At 40.6% G+C, this 18,606-nt stretch overlaps 1 protein-coding gene across 1 annotated transcript; it reads left to right on the top strand.

Annotated features, from left to right (window-relative positions):
- The first annotated feature begins 1,453 nt into the window (after positions 1-1,453).
- Positions 1,454-15,370, top strand: LOC108794177. Its single transcript, XM_018565182.1, has 4 exons — positions 1,454-1,599; positions 2,490-3,175; positions 7,759-8,067; positions 14,719-15,370. The coding sequence occupies exons 2-4, from the start codon at positions 2,494-2,496 to the stop codon at positions 14,982-14,984; spliced, it is 1,257 nt and encodes a 418-aa protein (XP_018420684.1). The 5' UTR covers positions 1,454-1,599; positions 2,490-2,493; the 3' UTR covers positions 14,985-15,370.
- The last annotated feature ends 3,236 nt before the right edge of the window (positions 15,371-18,606 follow it).

The following is an 18,606-nucleotide window of genomic DNA, read 5'->3' as shown; positions in this document are numbered from 1 at the left end:
CTGAAAAACTGAGGAGAGAAGCTGATTGGTTGCCATGGACAACTGCTCCAGATTCTGTTTGCTCCAGTTTGATAAATTCCCTTCACTGTGTTTTACAGCAAGATGGAAAAAAAAGAAATACATGCGTTACTTTTTTCATCACACTGCAATACACGGTATTGAGCTGCGCTGTGACCGAGAGGTGCAATGGGGTGCCATTGAAATGAACGGCAACACAACGCACCTAGCACCCCACAACACATGGAGAGGATTTATTCAAATTGAAGCAGATAGAACCTGGAGCACTTGTCCATGGCAACCAATCCACTTTTGTCTTTCATTTTAAAATTTTGAGCACACTGAAAAGAGAAGCTGATTGGTTACTATGGCTAACTGCTCCACATTCTGTCTGCTCCATTTCTGAAAAATTACCCCCATTTATTTATTTATTTTTATTACAGGTATTTATACTGTATAGCGCCGACTATTTTGCGCAACGCTTCACATGCACATCAGTCTCTGCCCTCGAGAAGCTTACAATCGAATTTTATCTTGTGTATTTTTTTTCCCCATTAATTTTATCTTGTATTTTGTTATTTTATTTTTTTGTGTGATTTCCCCCCATTTTAAAAGTACAGTACAGAGGAAAAGCAGTAACAATAACCCGTGCACAATCTTCCATCCCTGCGATGGGCACAAAAATATCTGACTGTATGCAAAGAAAGATGATTTCCATGTTTTTAAATAACCTTTCTTACAATTATATAATGTTTTCTGAAATGATTGCGTGTATAGGAAATATTGGAAGAAGAAAATCTCTCTTATCTACATTGTCATATAATACGATTTAATAAGAATCACATGAGACCATCTCCTTAGTATGCCCTGCATCTGTGCGGCTGCATTGTGCTTTCATGACAACTCTGTGTTTTATTACAGTGTGCGGACTCATTCATGTGTAGAAGATGCTTCATTTATCAGAAGTGTCCCCTTCAGAAAGATGAAATCTGCTGAAATCAGCAAACGGCGAGCCATCCGCACTGCACATTTCTATTTCCTTTCATTCATCGAAATAAGCACTTGTACATACAACACATACAGTATCCCTAATTATACCAATTTTTTTTTTTCTTTTAAACTGAAAGTTAAAAAAAATAATAGAAATCAGAGTCATAATTTAAACACTTAGCCGCGCATGAATGCATCAAATAATTACACACACAATCAAAAATCTTTTTCTTTGTAACTTCCCAAATCTCTGTTTGTTCTGTCAGTCTGCCTCAACAGTATTCATCTCCTCTTTGTCAGACATACTATTATCTTGTAATCAGCACAATGTGTAAGGTAGTAATTAGCTTGGGCTGGTTTGTCTGTTTGGATAATGTGGGCGATTTTTGATTGGCTGGCGGTGATGTCATCCTGTAAGGAAGGGAGGGTGCTTGCAGTCGTCATTCAGTGTCACCCTCTGCACACACTAGACACACATATACACACACACACGCCAACAGGCTCCAACACAAAGGACATGCACAAGCACTGACACTGAGGAGTCAGTCATGCACAAATGAGGCCAACTATTAAGGAATCCATATTAACTGAGGAGGGGAACAGCTGACAAAGGTACAATTGTGTGGAATTATATGTAATCACTAATGTGCAATCTCTTTAACAATTCTTGCATGTTTTTACAAGAAACAAATAAGTGTAATACAGAAAGTACAATAATATCTATCTATCTATTTATCTATCTATCTCTCTATCATGCATGTTAGTCTTTCTTTTATCATTCAAGCAAACACTATTTTTTAATAATATTAATGTTAAGCATGCAAACATTACATACATCCTAAGTATCCACTGTTATCCCAATGTTCAATAACCACACGTTGTAGTTGACGTTCTGCATCCCAGCATGTATTTTTTTGAATAGGTATGTATAACATACAAGCTATTACATTCATAAATGGAATATGTTTGTGACATCACTTTTAGATATCAGGCTTCTTTTTTTCTTGCATTATGGCGTATTTGGTGAATTTGGCCCGTACATTGTGTTTTGCAAGGCAGCAGTGTCGTAGGATCCCTGCAGTATGTGAAGGTGATCTCTGCGTATTAGATGGAGCTCACGTTTGAAAGTGGCAGCCACTGCAGAACCACAAACAGCAGACAGGCAGCACAAAAAAAAAATCAGCTATAAAGCAGAGAAGGAATGAAGAAATTGCACATGAATTTACAGTCTTTGCTCATTTCAAATAGCCAGTAATGCAGTGTGTGTGTGTAATAAAAATCTGGGGTATTGTTACTTCTGTAAGTTAAGTTTTGAATTCCCAGTAAATATGTGCTATAGTGTAATCTCCTATTAACAGCCTGGAAACCCAACAGAGATTGACACGTCACTATTAAAATGATGCATATTATTTGTATTATACTTGACTCTTAACCGAAAAAAATGCAATGTAGACTCTTAAATTACAATATTATAAACTGATAATTCATATTTCTCCTTGCAGCATCATGCCCCCTGTTCCCCTAGAAGATCGCTCCACTCCCTTGCCTCGTCCCCGCTCTCTTCCTCTGCGGGCTCCACCTCATTCATGTATGGCTCCTGAAGTCAGAGGCCTGCAACCTGGCCACAGAGCACCATCACATGCTGACCTCACTTTGCCTGGACAACTTTCACAGCTCCAACCCCCCCGCTGGCCACGGGAACCCTGTTCTCGTCGGAGGGGTTCTCCTCCATCGCCATCCACACGGTCACCTTCATGCTTCCGTTGGGCGCTTCACCCTCTAAAATGTGGCTGCAAAGGCTGTTGGCGCCTACTTCGTCCTCCAAGAAAATCTGTGGGTTCATCCTGCAGCTGTGACCCTATTGTAACTTTTGATCCACAATTTATAGGGAGCTCAAGGGTGAGCTATGATGAGGATGATGATTACAGCGTACGTGCTATTTGGCCAGATGAGCTGGCTCGGAAAATTATGTCACGGACAAGGGGGGGAATGCTTGCGGGTTCACCCTTGCTACTGGACCCAAGAGGTTTAGAAGGGTTTGAGGTAGATGAACCAGCACGTCCCCATTCTCCTCCTCCACCATCAACACCACCACCTTTGTCTCCAGTTGAGGGGACAAACAGGAGGATTCAGAGTCTGTACCTTCTACTTGAGCCATTAACAGAGAGTTCAGGAGGAACAGGCAGAGGTGAGTGAAAGAAAAGAAAATGTAAAGATGTTGAAAAATAAAAAGAAAGAAAATGATTTTAAAGAAAATATACTGTGTGGCAAATAATATATTTCCTGACATTTGATTTTTCCTTTTATCATATATGGTTCACTGACCAATTTTAGTCATCCTTGTAACAGTCATAGATAACAAGAGCTATAACAGTTTAATAACAGATGTGGTCTCCAAGAATGACGTGGTTTCCAATGTTATCCATCAAAATTTGTTGGCAAAAGAGACAAATTATACCTTTTATGTGGCTAACTAGGTCGAATAAAGTAGCAAGCATTCAAAGACAGCTTGTGTCTTAAAGTAACACTAAACTCAGGAGTTAGATCCTAAAAATACATTCAAGTACCTTAAAGGGGTTCTAAACCCTCTGGTTTTTTTGCCTATATCTACTGCTAGCATGCAGTAGATATAGGCAAGAAGTGTACAAAAATAAATAAAAAAACGCTTAAAATCCTTTTAAACTTACCTAGTTATCGCCGCTCGTTCCCGCGCCGAGAATCAGGAACTGCTCATACGGCCGCAAAGGATCTTGGGGCGGGCGCATGCGCAGTTCCGATTCTCGGCCGGGAGACAAGGAGAGACACAAGGTAAGTCTATGGACGCGTGCACCCGCCTGCAGACACCGCTGGATCGGAGAGACAGAGCAGTCAGCGCTGGATCGGAGTGACGTCACACCGCTGGAGGGACAGATGAAAACATAGGGAAAGAAGAGGAAGATCGGAAAAAGAGACATCATTTAAGGTAAGTGCTAACATTTACATTGGGGTGAGGGAAAAAATTTTTTGCCTTTAATGTCACTTTAACTATTAACAAAAATGTATCTTATTTGTGCATCACTCAGCTGTAGACCATCAAATCATCTCTGAATTGGTGCTGACACTGTCCTTTCTTCTGGAGGGTGGCTACTTTTGTTCCCCATGGTCTCTGTGTGTGTTGTAAAGTAAAACGCCGCTCCAAGCTCACTCTCCTGATGGACTACAATTTCATGTTTAGTTTAATAATTTGTATTGAGATTGTATTCCTCCCCGGGAGTGAGCTCGGAGCTGTGGCTACTTTACAACACACACACAAGGACAATGGGGAACAAAAGTAGACAGCCTCCAGAAGGAAGGACAGTGTCAGATTCAGCATGAATTCAGAGATGATCTACAAAAAGCATGTTAACATACAAATAAAATAAATTTTTTATAATAGTTTGGTAACTTGAATGTATTTTGAAGATTTAACTCCTGAGTTAAGTGTCACTTTAAAGACTAGAATGTTTCCCAAACATGGAATCCTGGAAAGCATGGCATGTTAGTGGATGCTAAGGACAACATTTGCAAAACACTTGACTATCATGTCTGGCCAAGACCCTTGTGTTGTTCCAGTTTTAATCTATTCACTTTAGAACAGTTATTACATAAATACAAAATAAAGCCGACAAAATACACAAATGGAGAGACGGGGACAAAGAAGTAGAAACCTATGTAAGACCACCCATTGAAATAAGACTGTGCCAATCAGACAAATGGCCAATTTATTGGCTAAACAGTTTTGTATGAATGATTGTTCTATAAATGAAAAGGGCCTTCTACATTGATAAAATTGTACTTTTGATGAAATACACACAAATTAGTGTCAATATAAAACCAGTACAACTACTAGGTACCATGAACATACCATAGTTCAGATTTATTCAAAGTTCTTGAGTAAACATTCCCTGAATACATAATCAAGAGTGAAGGAGCATTAAAGACTTTTTTTATTCCCTGAAATATAAACTGATCCACCATATAATGCAACATTAGCGTACGGCAGAACAGGTGAAAGACACCTGGCTGCCCGGAACAACAAAAAGCATGTTTACATGCCGTAACACATGTAGCACATGGAGACAGCTGTAACATACATATAGAGATGACAACATATATACAGTGAATGTGATTACATTAGATAGTTCTAGATGCAATAAAGGGTGGCACTGAACTGCACTTTAATAATACCAATTAAACAAGCAATCAAAAACAAACCTATAAACAGGAAAAGAAGCAGATATGCACGTGATGGCATGATTTATAAGATAAACATGTTTCCTCTATGACACACAAACTCAAATATGCAGCTATTTGTGAATGATCTTTATGACGACACTTACAAAGAAAATGAATGTGTCCCTGAGGAGTGAGGTCAGACAGATTCCCATTATACTAGCATTTTTCCTGTTGTAAATGTGTCGGCGTGAGAAGCACTTTTGTAAAGCCAATTGTACATATAGTATAGACGTTATAGCTAAATACATAACCATGCGTCTAAAATGTAACTGCAGCACACGTTTGGAAGTTTTTGTTGCTTTGGACTTGACACATTCATACTTGGCACATTCATACTTGACATACATTTGGATACAGAGTATTTTCGGTTGAAAGATCAAACGTGAATTTTTGCTATAATCACCTATGTCTTGCACTTACACTTAAATCTATAACTCCCTCAAATTCTAAAACTAAACCCGTAAACGAACAAAATTGTTACTTGACTAACCCTAATCCTTCAAATTAACTTAAATTAAATTAAATGTAAACATTATCAAACATTTTCCAACACTCAATCCTATTCCTCCACCAATGTTAACCCCCTAATCCTATACTATATAAAGTCAATTGTTTTGTGTTTAATAGAATAGGAAATGGTTATTATTACCACTGACAATTGTCACCTTATCAAGTGTTTCCAATTGGAAGATTTACCCACACCTCCTTAAATCCTCATGTCTTCTCATGCTGGGGGAGAAATTCCCTTTGCAGCTGAGGGCCTCTTCCCTTAATGCTGACTCAGGTTGCAAACCTACACACAGACACCATGTATCCATTCCAGAAACAAGGCAGTCTGCTGCAAAACAGAAGTTCTGCCCAGCATGAGAAGATATACAGATTTAAAAGGAAGAGCAGCAAAGAGAAAGGAAACAACCATGGATTACAGTAAGGCACACATTACAGTATTGTTTTATGTTAAAAAATCTGAGGGTTTAATATCACTTTAAAGGAAACCTGTGCTGAGAGAAATATGGGGGCTGCTATTTGCTGACCTCTTCTTCTGGGAATGCTAGTTGACTGACTGTCCTGCTGATTTAAGGGTTTCAATACTTGGTAAGTCACGGACATCTACTAGTATGAAAATTAGGATTTCTGCATTCTGACTCTGTTTTCTCTTGCTGCATGTGGATCGCTAGTTACAAAAAAACTACCCTTGAAGGGTCAACTGCTAATTTTTCTCTAGGGGAGCCAAGTACAGCATTTTTACCAATCCGACCCCTGCTCCCTTCCATGGCCTCAATGACCGGCGCCTCTTCTCCCCTTTGCTCTGTCAATTGGACACCTGCTGATGTCATCACATCTAATGCAGGACCCATAGCCCTGAATTATATGTGAGGTCACCAAGAAACAGTCCACGAGCAAGAGTGTGAGTGGGATGAGGTGGGTGCGGACTGCCAAAGGAGTGGGCATCGCCCTTACCCTTCACCATAGTCCTAGGCAAAAACGAGCAGTTAACTCTTGCAGTGTAGCCCCACTGCAAATGTAGCTTTTTATTTTTTACTCAGAGATAAGCTTTAAATCAGAGGAACCATGTTCTTTAAGTCAGAGGAATCTAGAATTTTCAGCCTACATACTTCTCTCGGTATAGATTGCCGTTAACCACAAAAATTAAATGATAATTGGAACTATTAAATGATACTTAACAATAAGCTGAATTCTTGGCTTAATGCTCATAATGCCGTTTCATACCAAGTCCTGCACCAATCCATTTTGGCACCTAAATTGCAACACAGGAAACTCCTGCTCTGGTTGGTAGGATGCATCATATATTAAAAACAAGTGTAAAGAATCTCAACAGCTTAAAGTAGAACAGAAGCCAAAACTTTTTAGTAGGGAGAGTTATAACCCCTGTTATAACCCCTGTCAGCTTTATTGCCATCTGTGTCCCATTGGGGAGATCTCTCTATACATTTCCTGCCCGATAGCCATAACAGGAAGTGAGAGAGCAAATCCCTCTAAAGGGAGGGAAAACCCTGGTATTCAGCAGGGTCAATAGACCTAGTGTTCCCATTGGAAGATTTCCCATCTAGTCCTGTTCTGATGACAACCAAAAATGTGGGATTTTCTATCACTTTCACGTTTAGTGAAAGTCACCGGTACAATTAGAGGATGAATGTCCCTAATGGGGACACCGATAGCAATAAAAACCTGACAGTTGTTCTAAATTCATCTCCAGTTTTGGCTTCAGTTGCACTATAAGAAACATATTTTAGGATTTTATGGATTTTCATGGTCATCTGGAGGAAATATTTATATATGTATCAGCTGTTTCAGGTTGGAGGGAATATTATTTATATTAATTTCTAGAATACAACTCAGGAAGCTTAGTGTGAGTGAGATACAATTCTTAGCTCACACTGTTTCATAAGTGTCTTTTAGTTACATTAGTATCTTTGCATGTAGATGTCTTATCACATTGTGAACATTGTGTTCAATTTACAATATATGTCTAACACTGAGGTTTTTTTGTTCTAGCTTTGAATGATGCCCCAACTGATGACTGTGTTCTGCCAGTGGAGGTGTCCCCTCCTGTGCCACTGTCTCCTGACCTTGAGAAAGCTGAGCTGAGCCTCATCTTGCCTTTTCTGTTCCTGGGGAATGAAAAGGATGCCCAAGACCTAGCCTGCATGATTACCCTAAATATAGGGCATGTGTTGAACATCACAACTCATCTGCCTTTGTACCATGCTGAGTCTGGGGCCTTGAGGTACAAGAGACTACCAGCCACTGATAACAGCAAGCAGGACCTTCGTCAATACTTTGAAGAAGCCTTTGAATTTATCGGTAAGTGAGTGGACTCAACAGAAAATGTATGTTGTCAAATAATTACTTGATATTATTATTATTATTATTATTATTATTATACAGGATTTATATAGCGCCAAAAGTTTGTGCAGCGCTTTACAAAATAAGAAAGACATTACAATTACAGTACAATTCAAGACAAGATGGTAAGGAGGGTCCTTACCAAAACAAGTTTGCATATTGGGAAAGTCAGAGCAAAGTCAGACGTCCTTATTCTGAGTTAGTGACTCAAGTTATTGAATCAAGTTATCATAGATATAAATGACGCTAAGTACAGGTTGTTTTTTTTCAATGAACCTGTCATTTTGCCTTTGGGTTCTTTAATAGCCCACTACTCTTCCTACTGATAATTATTTTACTCAGACTCCCCTGTTACCCTGTTTACCTGCAGGAGCTATGACTAAGAGAGCCCTGAGTATACTTTATGTCTGTCTGTACTGGAGCTTACACATGGCTAATGGCCTTTATTCCCACCCCCATATGATGGGACTGGCGAATGGACGCTTACACACTGATTACTGCATTGTGGGAGGAAGGTGAGAAAGTCACATGCTCCCTCATTCATACCCGCAACCAGGCATGCTCATTGACTTCAGGAGGCAGGATTTGTGGCGGAGGTGCGTGACAAAGGCAAATATCAGTGGAAGTGGGTATGGCCTCTCAAGGGAACCCATCACTTTGTCTTGGATAGGCAAAGTAATATTCATGTAGGCTTTCCACTGCCTTTTGGTTGGCAAGTGGTAGTAGATATTGCTTAGTTTGCAACGCCCTTTAAAATCAGCAAGTCTTTATAAATGTACAGGGATTAACATACAAAACCTTTATGTAGTTAAAGTATATGCAAACCCTAACAATTCACTTTTCTTATTTGCTCCCTTTTGGTCTGCTGAATACACAATTGAAAGTGTTTTGTTATATCTGTTTAATATTATTATTATTATTACATAGTATTTATATAGCGCCAACAGTTTGCGCAGCGCTTTACAATATAAGGAAGACATAACAGTTACAATACAATTCAAGACAAGATGGTAAGGAGGGCCCTGCCCCTGAGGGCTTACAATCTAAAAGAGGAGGGGGAAATGATACATGAGGTAGCTGTGGGAATGAATTATGTGAGAATGTGAAGGTTCAGTGGTTAGGTTGCGGTGGGATAGGCTTCCCTGAAGAGATGAGTCTTTAGGGAACGCCTAAAGGCAGTCAAGGTGGGAGATAGACGGACAGGTTGGGGTAAAGAGTTCCAGAGGATGGGAGAGACTCTAGAGAAGTCCTGGAGGCGAGTATGGGAGGAGTGGACAAGGGAGCTGGAAAGCAGGAGGTCAATGGATGAGCGGAGGGGACGGTTAGGGTGATACTTTGAGACAAGGTCTGAGATATATCCGGGGGCGGAGTTGTGGATGGCTTTATAGGTGACTGTTAATATTTTGAATTTTATCCTCTGGGCGAGTGGAAGCCAGTGGAGGGATTGGCAGAGGGGGGATGCAGACACTGTGCGGTTGGTACGGTGAATGAGTCTGGCAGCTGCATTCATGATAGACTGAAGGGGGGATATCCTGTGTAGTGGAAGGCCAATGAGGAGGGAGTTGCAATAGTCAAGACGAGAATAAGTGCAAAATAAGTGCAAAATAAATCTGCTGATTTTGCCAGAAATCTTGTGAGCTGATAACTTCCTTTGCTCTTTTCCTGTACACAAGGAAGGGTTATGGAGATGAGGAGGAGATAAGGAGAGGTCTGTGTTCTTTGCAATCCATCAAAATTGAAGTAGGCAGGGCTGATACCATGTGCTTAGCAATTCTGGAGGAGGGTTGTCATGTCAAAGAGGAAGGGGGGAGCAATCCATATTCTGGCACATCAGCTAATTTGTACTTGCAGCATGTTCAAAGGGATAAAATATAGGGAAATGCACATGTATTCCAGAGGTGTAATAAATATATTATTTACATTTTTCCTTGACCTAAGGCTAGATAATATTCAGGAACTACGCATTCACTGGCTTGGTAAAATCTAATCCTGGCACCTAGATTGAATGGATAAGCATTCAAGTATTTCTTAAAGTTTATGAAAAGCTGAACTCTAATAAAAAAATAAAAAATAAATAAATACAAATACATATATGGAAGCTGATTACATGCAAAAGATTGTTGTATTTCTGTCTGTGCAGTCCTATGATTTACACATATGTGCCGCACAACAGAGCCAGTCTAGTGACCTGACTTTTCTTTGCTGCAGGTTAAGCAGCATAGCTAGGTCATTCCTCCCCCCTTGTTTCTACTCCCTATGACAGGACAATGAAGGAGCAGCGACAGACTGATGAGGTCATCTCTCTGCTCTCTCTTCCTGTCAGCATTTCTGGCACACAAATAATGCATCACACCTGATTGGCTCTGAGTACTGCTATAGAAGGGACTGTCATCAAGTCAAATTCAAGTTTTTTAATACAAGTTGCAGTTAAAATACATCTATTGATTTTTTTAAAATAAAAAATAACTGCATTCACCTGTTTTTTTTTCAAATTGTCTGTCTGGTTTAACTGACAATCACATGGAAATGAATCACTGAACTGATGAATACCACATCATTCTCAGTATGGAAATCAATGGGGATGGTTTCCCCAAAAGGTTGCACATAGCAGCATCCTGTTGTCTGACAGGATCAAAGCAACCAATAGCACAATGACTGGAAAATTATATTTTATACTTACTGGCAATTTTCCTTTCCTGTCTAGCTCCATGGCAACATGCTAATGGGTTAATGCCAATCTCTCCTGCTACTAATCAGGACCATAACTTATGAATTAAACAGAACCCCTGAGCCCACCGTTCCATAACTAGATAACTTCTAATGGACGGGTATTGTTCTCTTATGGAGCTAGACAGGAAAGGAAAACTGCCTGCAAGTGTGAAATACAATTTTCCAGTTTTCCTGTCAGCTCCATGTCAGCACACTAATGGGAAATAACTAGCACACAACCAGTGAGGGAATACTCAATTAATACTTTTATACACCCCCAGAGGCGGAGGTGATAACTCTCCTACCAAACTCTACAGTGGTGAAGGCTGCAGGTTCTACACAATGGTGAGACACAAAAGTGTGAACAGAAGACCATGTAGCCGCCTTGCAGATCATTTCCAACTATACTCTATTGGCAGCTGCCCAAGATGTAGAGACACTTCCCATGGAATGGGCCGACACCCCTTCCAGAATAGCCAGTCATTTTGATTTGTAGGCTAGCGATATATGATTGACTATCCAGGAGGCTATTAGCCTGCTTGATGCTTTGAACCCTTTTCTTTTCCCAGAAGGAGCGACAAAGAGACTGTCCGCTCGTCTGAGATTGGCAGTAGCGTCAACATATGCTTTTAGCGTATTATCAACATCCAGCTGACTGACCTATTGGCCATCCTCAGACCTGAAAGTAGGCAGAACTATCTCTTGTTTCAGATGTAAAAGATGCAAGATGCAAAAGATAGATGTAGATCAGTAGTAACTTTTGGCAGAAACCCAACCACTGGAACAAGGAATACTCTATCTGCAAAGAACATTGAAAAGGGTTCTTTAAACCCCAACGCTGCCAATTCTGAGACTCTAATGGCAGATGTAACTGCTACCAAGAAGGCTGTCTTTAAGGTCAGACGCCAAAGAGAAATCTTGCTTTCAAACGCTTCCGAAGTTAGGAATTCTAGTACCATAGGCAGATCCCACTTGGCGAAGAGTATTTTCCTTGGGGTTTCAAACTTTTAACCGCCTTTAAGAATTGAATCATCAGCGGGTCTGCGCTGAACTGAATACCCGTGAAGGCTGATATAGCCAACACTTGACCTTTAAGGGTACTAATGCTCAATTCCATATCTAGACCTTTCTGGAGAAAATCCAACACTTGAATTGCTTGGGGCAATAATGGGGCAAAATTCTGAAATATTGCCAAACCCTTTTGTAAGTTTGATTGGTACTACTTTTTCTAGCTCTCAGCAAGCTGTTGTTCTGAACAGCCCAGACCTAATAGTCTCTGCCTCTCAATATCTAAGCCATGAGATGCAGTATCTCTGGGGCAGGATTCAGGACTGGACCCAGAGACAACAATTCTGTACCAGCAGCGTCCACATACCGTCCACAGCTAACTGACTAAGTAGAGGGAACCACGGTCTCTTGGGCCAATTGGGTAACAGGGCCAGAACTGTGACTCTCTGTGCGTAGACCCCTGAGAAAACTCAGAATGAGAGGAATTGGAGGGAAGGCGTATGCTGTCTGAATGTCCCAATCCGCTGTCAAGGCATCACATGCCATCGCTTGAGAGCAGGGAAACCTTGAGAAGAACTTCATTAGTTTGGCATTCTCTGAGGCCGCCAAGAGATCCACCTCTGGGTGAAATGTCTGGCTTATCAACTCTTGAAAGATCTGAGGTGAAGAGAACCACTCATTGTTGTCCAACTGCGCTCTTGACAAATAATCTCCTTTGGTATTGAGGGACCCCAGAATGTCACTGCTGCGGCGAGTTCCCCCCTGCTTCCTGATATATGCTACCAACATAGCATTGTCCATCCTCAGGAGTACTGTTTTGTCCTGCAATAGAGACCGGAACGCCAATAACGCTTGAAATGCTGCTCGCAGTTCCCGGACATTGGAGATGACTCCCTTCATTCGAAAGGTCCACTGATCCTGAGCTATTTGACCAGAACAATTGGCTCCCCATCCAAATTTGCTCGCATCCATCATCACCACAATCCAGGATACTGGAAGGAGAGAATGGCAACGTAGGAGATATTGGTCCCCCAGCCACCATCTGATACTTTCTCTCATTGGTAACGTGATCCAAATTGATCGATTCAAGCCTTCCGTCCGCCATTGATCCAAGAATCCTATCTGAAACGGACATGGCTTCCATTGGGCCCACCTGACCATGGGCACTGTGGATACCAAAGTACCTATGATCTGCAAGCATTGCGTGGCTAAAATGAATTTTGCCATCGGGCCTGCTGACACTTTGTTGGATGACTGGTATCTTCTCGGGAGTGCCACAGTGTTCTGTACTGTGTTTATCCTGGCCCCCAAGTACACCAGCTCCTGAGCTGGAGTGAGTTGACTTTTGTCTTGATTGATGATCCAACCAAACTTTTAGAGTCATAATCACTATCTCACAATGTGTCAGTAACAAATCTAGGTTCTGATGCAGAAGCAGAATGTTGTCCAAGTAGTGATAAATGCACATTTTTGTCTATTTGAAGCAAAGCTACCAGTGCGAGAAGCACTTTGGTGAAGACTCTTGGTGATGTGGTAAGCCCAAATGGGAGGCAAACAAACTGGTAGTGTAGCTGACCAATTGAAAAACGCAGAAACTTTTGGAAACTTGGGTTGATTTGGAATGTGGAAATACGCATCTTTCAAGTCAATAGAAAGCATCCAATCTGATGGCTGGATGATTCTCAGGATCATCTGCATAGACTCCATTTTGAAATGTTCTTTCCTTATGTACTTGTTGACATACATCTATACAGACGCCGGATCGCTTGTACGGTGCGGCGGAATGTGTGCCCCGCTCATCCGCCGCCGGCTTACCCTGCTCTGCTTTCCCCTGTGCGGGCCCAGGACCGGCACAGTGGGTCTCCCCTGACAGATCGGAGGGAGTCAGCAAGCTTATAGCCGCTGATCTCTCTTCCAATCACTGGAGCCGGAAGTGATATGTATTACATCACTTCCGGTGTCACTGTGCACATTCCCTGGCTCATAGACCCAGGGGAAGAAGCTGGTGAAGCAGATCTCCACAAAGAGGATCTGTCACATTATATTTGATATTACATGGGGGGCATGTTAACCCCCTATGTGGTAGCAATAAAGTTGAGTGTAAAAAAAAAATTAAAAATATTTTTTTAATGTTACTTTAATTTATTCAAGTCCCACGCCCCGCACGTACATGCACGTACATGCACGTACAACGCAAACACGCGCCTGGTGCGGCAATGTGCAAAAACGAAAATTGCGCCACACGTTACATAACATCGGAGTAAGAGCAATCATTCTAGGTGTGTCACTTTTCTCTGCAACCCCGAGTCTGGCTCGGGGTTACCGCTCATAGCATGGAAAATTCACCCCGAGCCAGACTCGGGATTACCGCCAGGGAGGTTAATCACTGGTAACACTAAACTGATGAGCAGTAAAATCTTTTAAATACGTCGCCTATGGGAATTTAGTGTATTGTAGTTTTCTGCAGTTTCACGAGCGAACGCAATTGTAAGGCTTGACATGTTTGGTGTCTATTAACCCGGTGTGACCCTGTCTTTTATATTTTACCAAAAAATTGGGTATTATATTCAGTTTTTTTAACTCAATTTCATTATAGTGTATTTTATCCTAAAAATACCGGTTTGATAAACATTTGTGCAAATACCATGCGTTATACAAAAATTGCAACTAGCATTTTTTTATTCTACAGGGCTTCTGCTTTCAGAAAATATATGATTGTTTGGGGGTCTGAAGCTATTTTCTCACCAAAAATTCATATTTTATCATGTGTTTGTGCAAATAGTAAGAAATTGCCTGGGCAGCAAGGTGTTAAAGTCACAGGCATGAAAAGATGTCATATGCCCAGATAATTTCTATAGATGTTTCACAATCATCTCTTGTTATCTCTTGTAGAAGAGGCTCAGCAAAAAGGCAAAGGAGTGCTGATCCACTGCCAGGCTGGGGTTTCTCGATCTGCGACCGTGGTCATCGCCTACTTAATGAAGCACACTCTGATGACTGTGGGAGATGCATACAAGTTTGTGAAGGGAAAGCGCCCAATCATATCTCCTAACCTAAATTTTATGGGGCAGCTTTTGGAGTTTGAATCTGATCTGAACGCTGGAATTACCCCAAGAATATTGGTCCCCAGGCTACGGGGTGTTGAGAGTGATGTGTGATGAAGAGAAAAGAAGAAAGGAAAGACTTTGGTATGGAGGGGGAAAGGATGGAGAGGAAGAAACACAACGAGTCACGATTACACAAGAATTAAAATCTACAAGAAACCAACAGATCATTGACAGCCTGCAGCCCAATTAGAAAAGCAGAGTCAGATCCCGGGGGACGCACAGCTTCAGTGTCTGCAGAAAATCTAACTTCACACCCCAGCAGTCTATCAGCTCACTCACAGTAAAATACTACAGCAGCAGTCTGAAATCCCAGAGGAGCCTCACAATCTCACATCCCAGTTCAAACAGACTCTGTATTATCGACAGAAAAGGTGTGCCGATGATATGATCACAAAATGTGAATCGGATGCAAATTTATGTCACAGTTCTCGAATTGCTTGAGCAAAAAGAAAATGACACATCCTGCAGTTGTAGGTTTTGGTGACATAAATAGTTTATAATAGTTATTCTAACTTTATTTTTTTTTATAGCTAAGAACTCATGTGACCTAAGGAGAGAGCTTAACGTCATATGTCTAGGAACATGTTAGCCTCAAATGCTCCATGGCACTGTGGTATTATACATATCGTGCAAGAATGGTATTTTGTCATTTTACTGCTTTAAAGTGGAGATTATTGAGATGCCCTCAGATTACTTTAGGTTAACCAAGGCATGTCCAAGTGTTTACTTATTGACCATAGCCATACTTAACCTAGTTTGGATGTTTGCATTTCCACACCAGATTACTACTGCCTACTTCTAATCTAACCCGATCTTATCAGTCATTGTCAGGCCACATCTACCCTTCTAAGCAGGTAATAGCTAATGTTCCTGTTCTCTCCTGTGGTGACATGACCTTGCCATGTGCAGCACTCATAATTAGTAGCTGATATGCATACACACTACTGGGTGGAAGTATTGCACTAGGTGCATGTCCTCTAAGGGCAAAGTGATGCACTAAAAACATATATGTATATTTTTATACATGTCTAGCAATGCCAACCCCAAAACGTGTGTCCTTCTCTCCTGTCAGCCAGCAACATCTCATTATTTCAGAATGCAGTCAACGCTTATAATGACAGTATGTCCATATGGGCAGCATCATCTGAATTGATGATTGAGCTGACTTAGGGCTGGTTAAAGGTTTGTTCTTAAAGCTATACTCCAGACAGATAAAACCACCATTCAATGCAGTTGTATATTCCTTAAATACATAATTAAATGTATTTGATATACCACTACTATGAGTACCTGAATCTGCCTTCATATCAGCCTTTGTCTTCCTCTGCACAGCAGACTGGGGCAGTGCTAAAGCTGACCAAACACTGTTATATTGCTGAACGAGAACAATATAACAGATTCCTCCATTTAATGCTAAACAGTGTGGATGGAGGAATCTCCCACTGTGTGCTTTGTATTCTGACAGCAACGGGTGTGCCACTTTTAGAATACTGAAGATTTTCCATCTGGCTCCTTTGATTTTCTGATTGAAGGATGCCAGACGGAAGGGTGCTGACAGGGCCACCCACCGTGCCAATCCGCTGAAAGTCACATAGTGTATGGCCAGTTTCTGGGCCAATCAGGCTCTGTTGAATGCACATGTGCTGACAGGGAACATGTTAAAATGGAAAGTAAGCAGAGTTAATGACTTACCTGCATCTTCATTATCCAATGAGCAGGCTGTAAATGGGGACATGACACCACTACTAAAGAAGACATTGGTGTCAGTTTCTTCCTAATCAGGAGACTTTGATTTTTTACCAGGGATGTATAAATCACAGACACGGCTAGACAGAATGAAGAAAATCTATGGCAGATAAGACAGTTTCCATATTTGCATTTGAACTCTGTATGTAGCTGTTTGCTTGGAGTCCAACTTTAAGCTGGATTGGTGGAGACTTTGCATATGAATTGAGTATATACTATATATATACAGGACAGTTATACACTATTCAAATGCAAAGGCTGCATACCAATACACATGATTCTTTATGCCTTTTGCATTTTATACATTGAACTGTTACATCATATAAACCTTCATTAACCAAGTACAACAGAGGTTTACATGGAACAAGAAGAGATTACACAACATTAATCTGCAGGATGACAGAGGTAATCCCTTTATAACCATGCTGCATGGAACGATAAATGGAAAGAGGAACCAGGGTTTTTTACTTGCAAAAAGAAAATTGGACATCGGACAATATTTTTTATAAACATTTTGCAACATAATAATCATGTGCAATAAGGACGTGACAGACTTGTGCTTTTTTATATTACATTGCAAGACAAATTAGGTATTTGCCAGAAACGTAGCAACCCTCTGCCCATTCCTACCCAACACCAGGGGTGTTTTCAATGGCAACGTCTGCCCAATCCCCGTTTCGTGTGTCTTAAATCTTCCGTGCTGGAGACTGAATTACCTCGGGCGTTAAATCCCCTAATTACACTGTGAAACTGGGCATCCTCCAAAGACGGAGGAGGTAGCAAAACAATGCCCTCCATCCCTTATGTTTTCCTCATTGCTCCCTAAATTTTATCTGGGGAACATATTGTCTTTATTTATTAATCTGAGCTATTTATTAAAATTAAAGTCTTTTTACAGAAAAATGGTTTGTTATGTGTTTGTGTAATCATAATCGTATGCTATGTTTGTGTGCATATAATCGTGTGCATATGTTATATGCCACACTTGAATAGCTCACAGCTCACATTTCCTTTTACAGCAGTTTCCTAATAATTTACATATTTTCAATTTACTGAGCCAGCTGGATAAGTGTAATGTGTTTATCTGCCCCCCATCCCAATCAGAAGACATACCAAATGACATTATGCCAGCAATGCCATAAACATACTACCATTGATTTACTAAAGGAGTAGGGCCTCTTCACCTAGTTTATTGAATGTTCACTTTTAAAAAGTGAGTGTTAATGATAGGGTGAAGCCATGTTAATATTCAATCAAGTGCAAAGAAATAATAATAATAATAATACTAATAATAATAATAATAACAAAAAAACGGAAATATTTGGACATTATTATTAGGTATTCATAGTAAAAACAGCTTCTCCTTATTCACGATCATTCACCTTGCCGGGAGAACAGCCTGTTACTCCTTTAGCAAATCAGCCTCACTGCAGTCGTTTATATTGTGATGTCGGTTGCAGGTAAGGCATGTAATAATAGGATAATAGGATTCCCTATATGATTTTCTTTCTTTATGTATTTATATTTTTCTTAATTTTTCTAATATTTTTAGATAGAAAATGCTGTTGAGCAAATGGAGTGCAGGCAAGCTAAAACACTGCCAGATCGCTTCAATAGTTGAAGCTACAGTTTAAAAAAATTAAATGAAACCATGGGAATATGAAACTTGCATTGCCCTAACGTGCAGTAAAACACATTTTAACAAGCATTTGCTCCATTAATTTTAACTGGACAAGGTAGTGCACAAGAACTCACGTGGCGTGTGTTGCAACGGGTTAAAACATAAAAAGGTGGAAGCCCAATATTTCGTGCACCAAGATGCACTGCCACTCTATCCAAAATAAAAGGGCTACCATAACAAAGTGCACCATAATGCATGGTAGCATGCAAGGTCCCAAAAATTTACCATTGTTGGTACCCCTGCAGG

The sequence above is a fragment of the Nanorana parkeri genome, unplaced genomic scaffold (assembly GCF_000935625.1).
Source record: "Nanorana parkeri isolate BGI_ZX_2015 unplaced genomic scaffold, ASM93562v1 scaffold25, whole genome shotgun sequence".
Lineage (NCBI taxonomy): Eukaryota > Metazoa > Chordata > Amphibia > Anura > Dicroglossidae > Nanorana > Nanorana parkeri.
Note: the sequence above shows the minus strand (reverse complement) of the source record. Positions and strands in the feature narration are given on the sequence as shown.

Excerpts from the sequence above, each read along its gene's own strand:
- LOC108794177 (XM_018565182.1), top strand. The coding sequence starts at position 2,494 with ATGCCCCCTGTTCCCCTAGAAGATCGCTCCACTCCCTTGCCTCGTCCC. Across the intron at positions 3,176-7,758 it reads TTCAGGAGGAACAGGCAGAG|CTTTGAATGATGCCCCAACT; the intron begins GTGAGTGAAAGA and ends TTTTTGTTCTAG. Across the intron at positions 8,068-14,718 it reads AGAAGCCTTTGAATTTATCG|AAGAGGCTCAGCAAAAAGGC; the intron begins GTAAGTGAGTGG and ends TATCTCTTGTAG.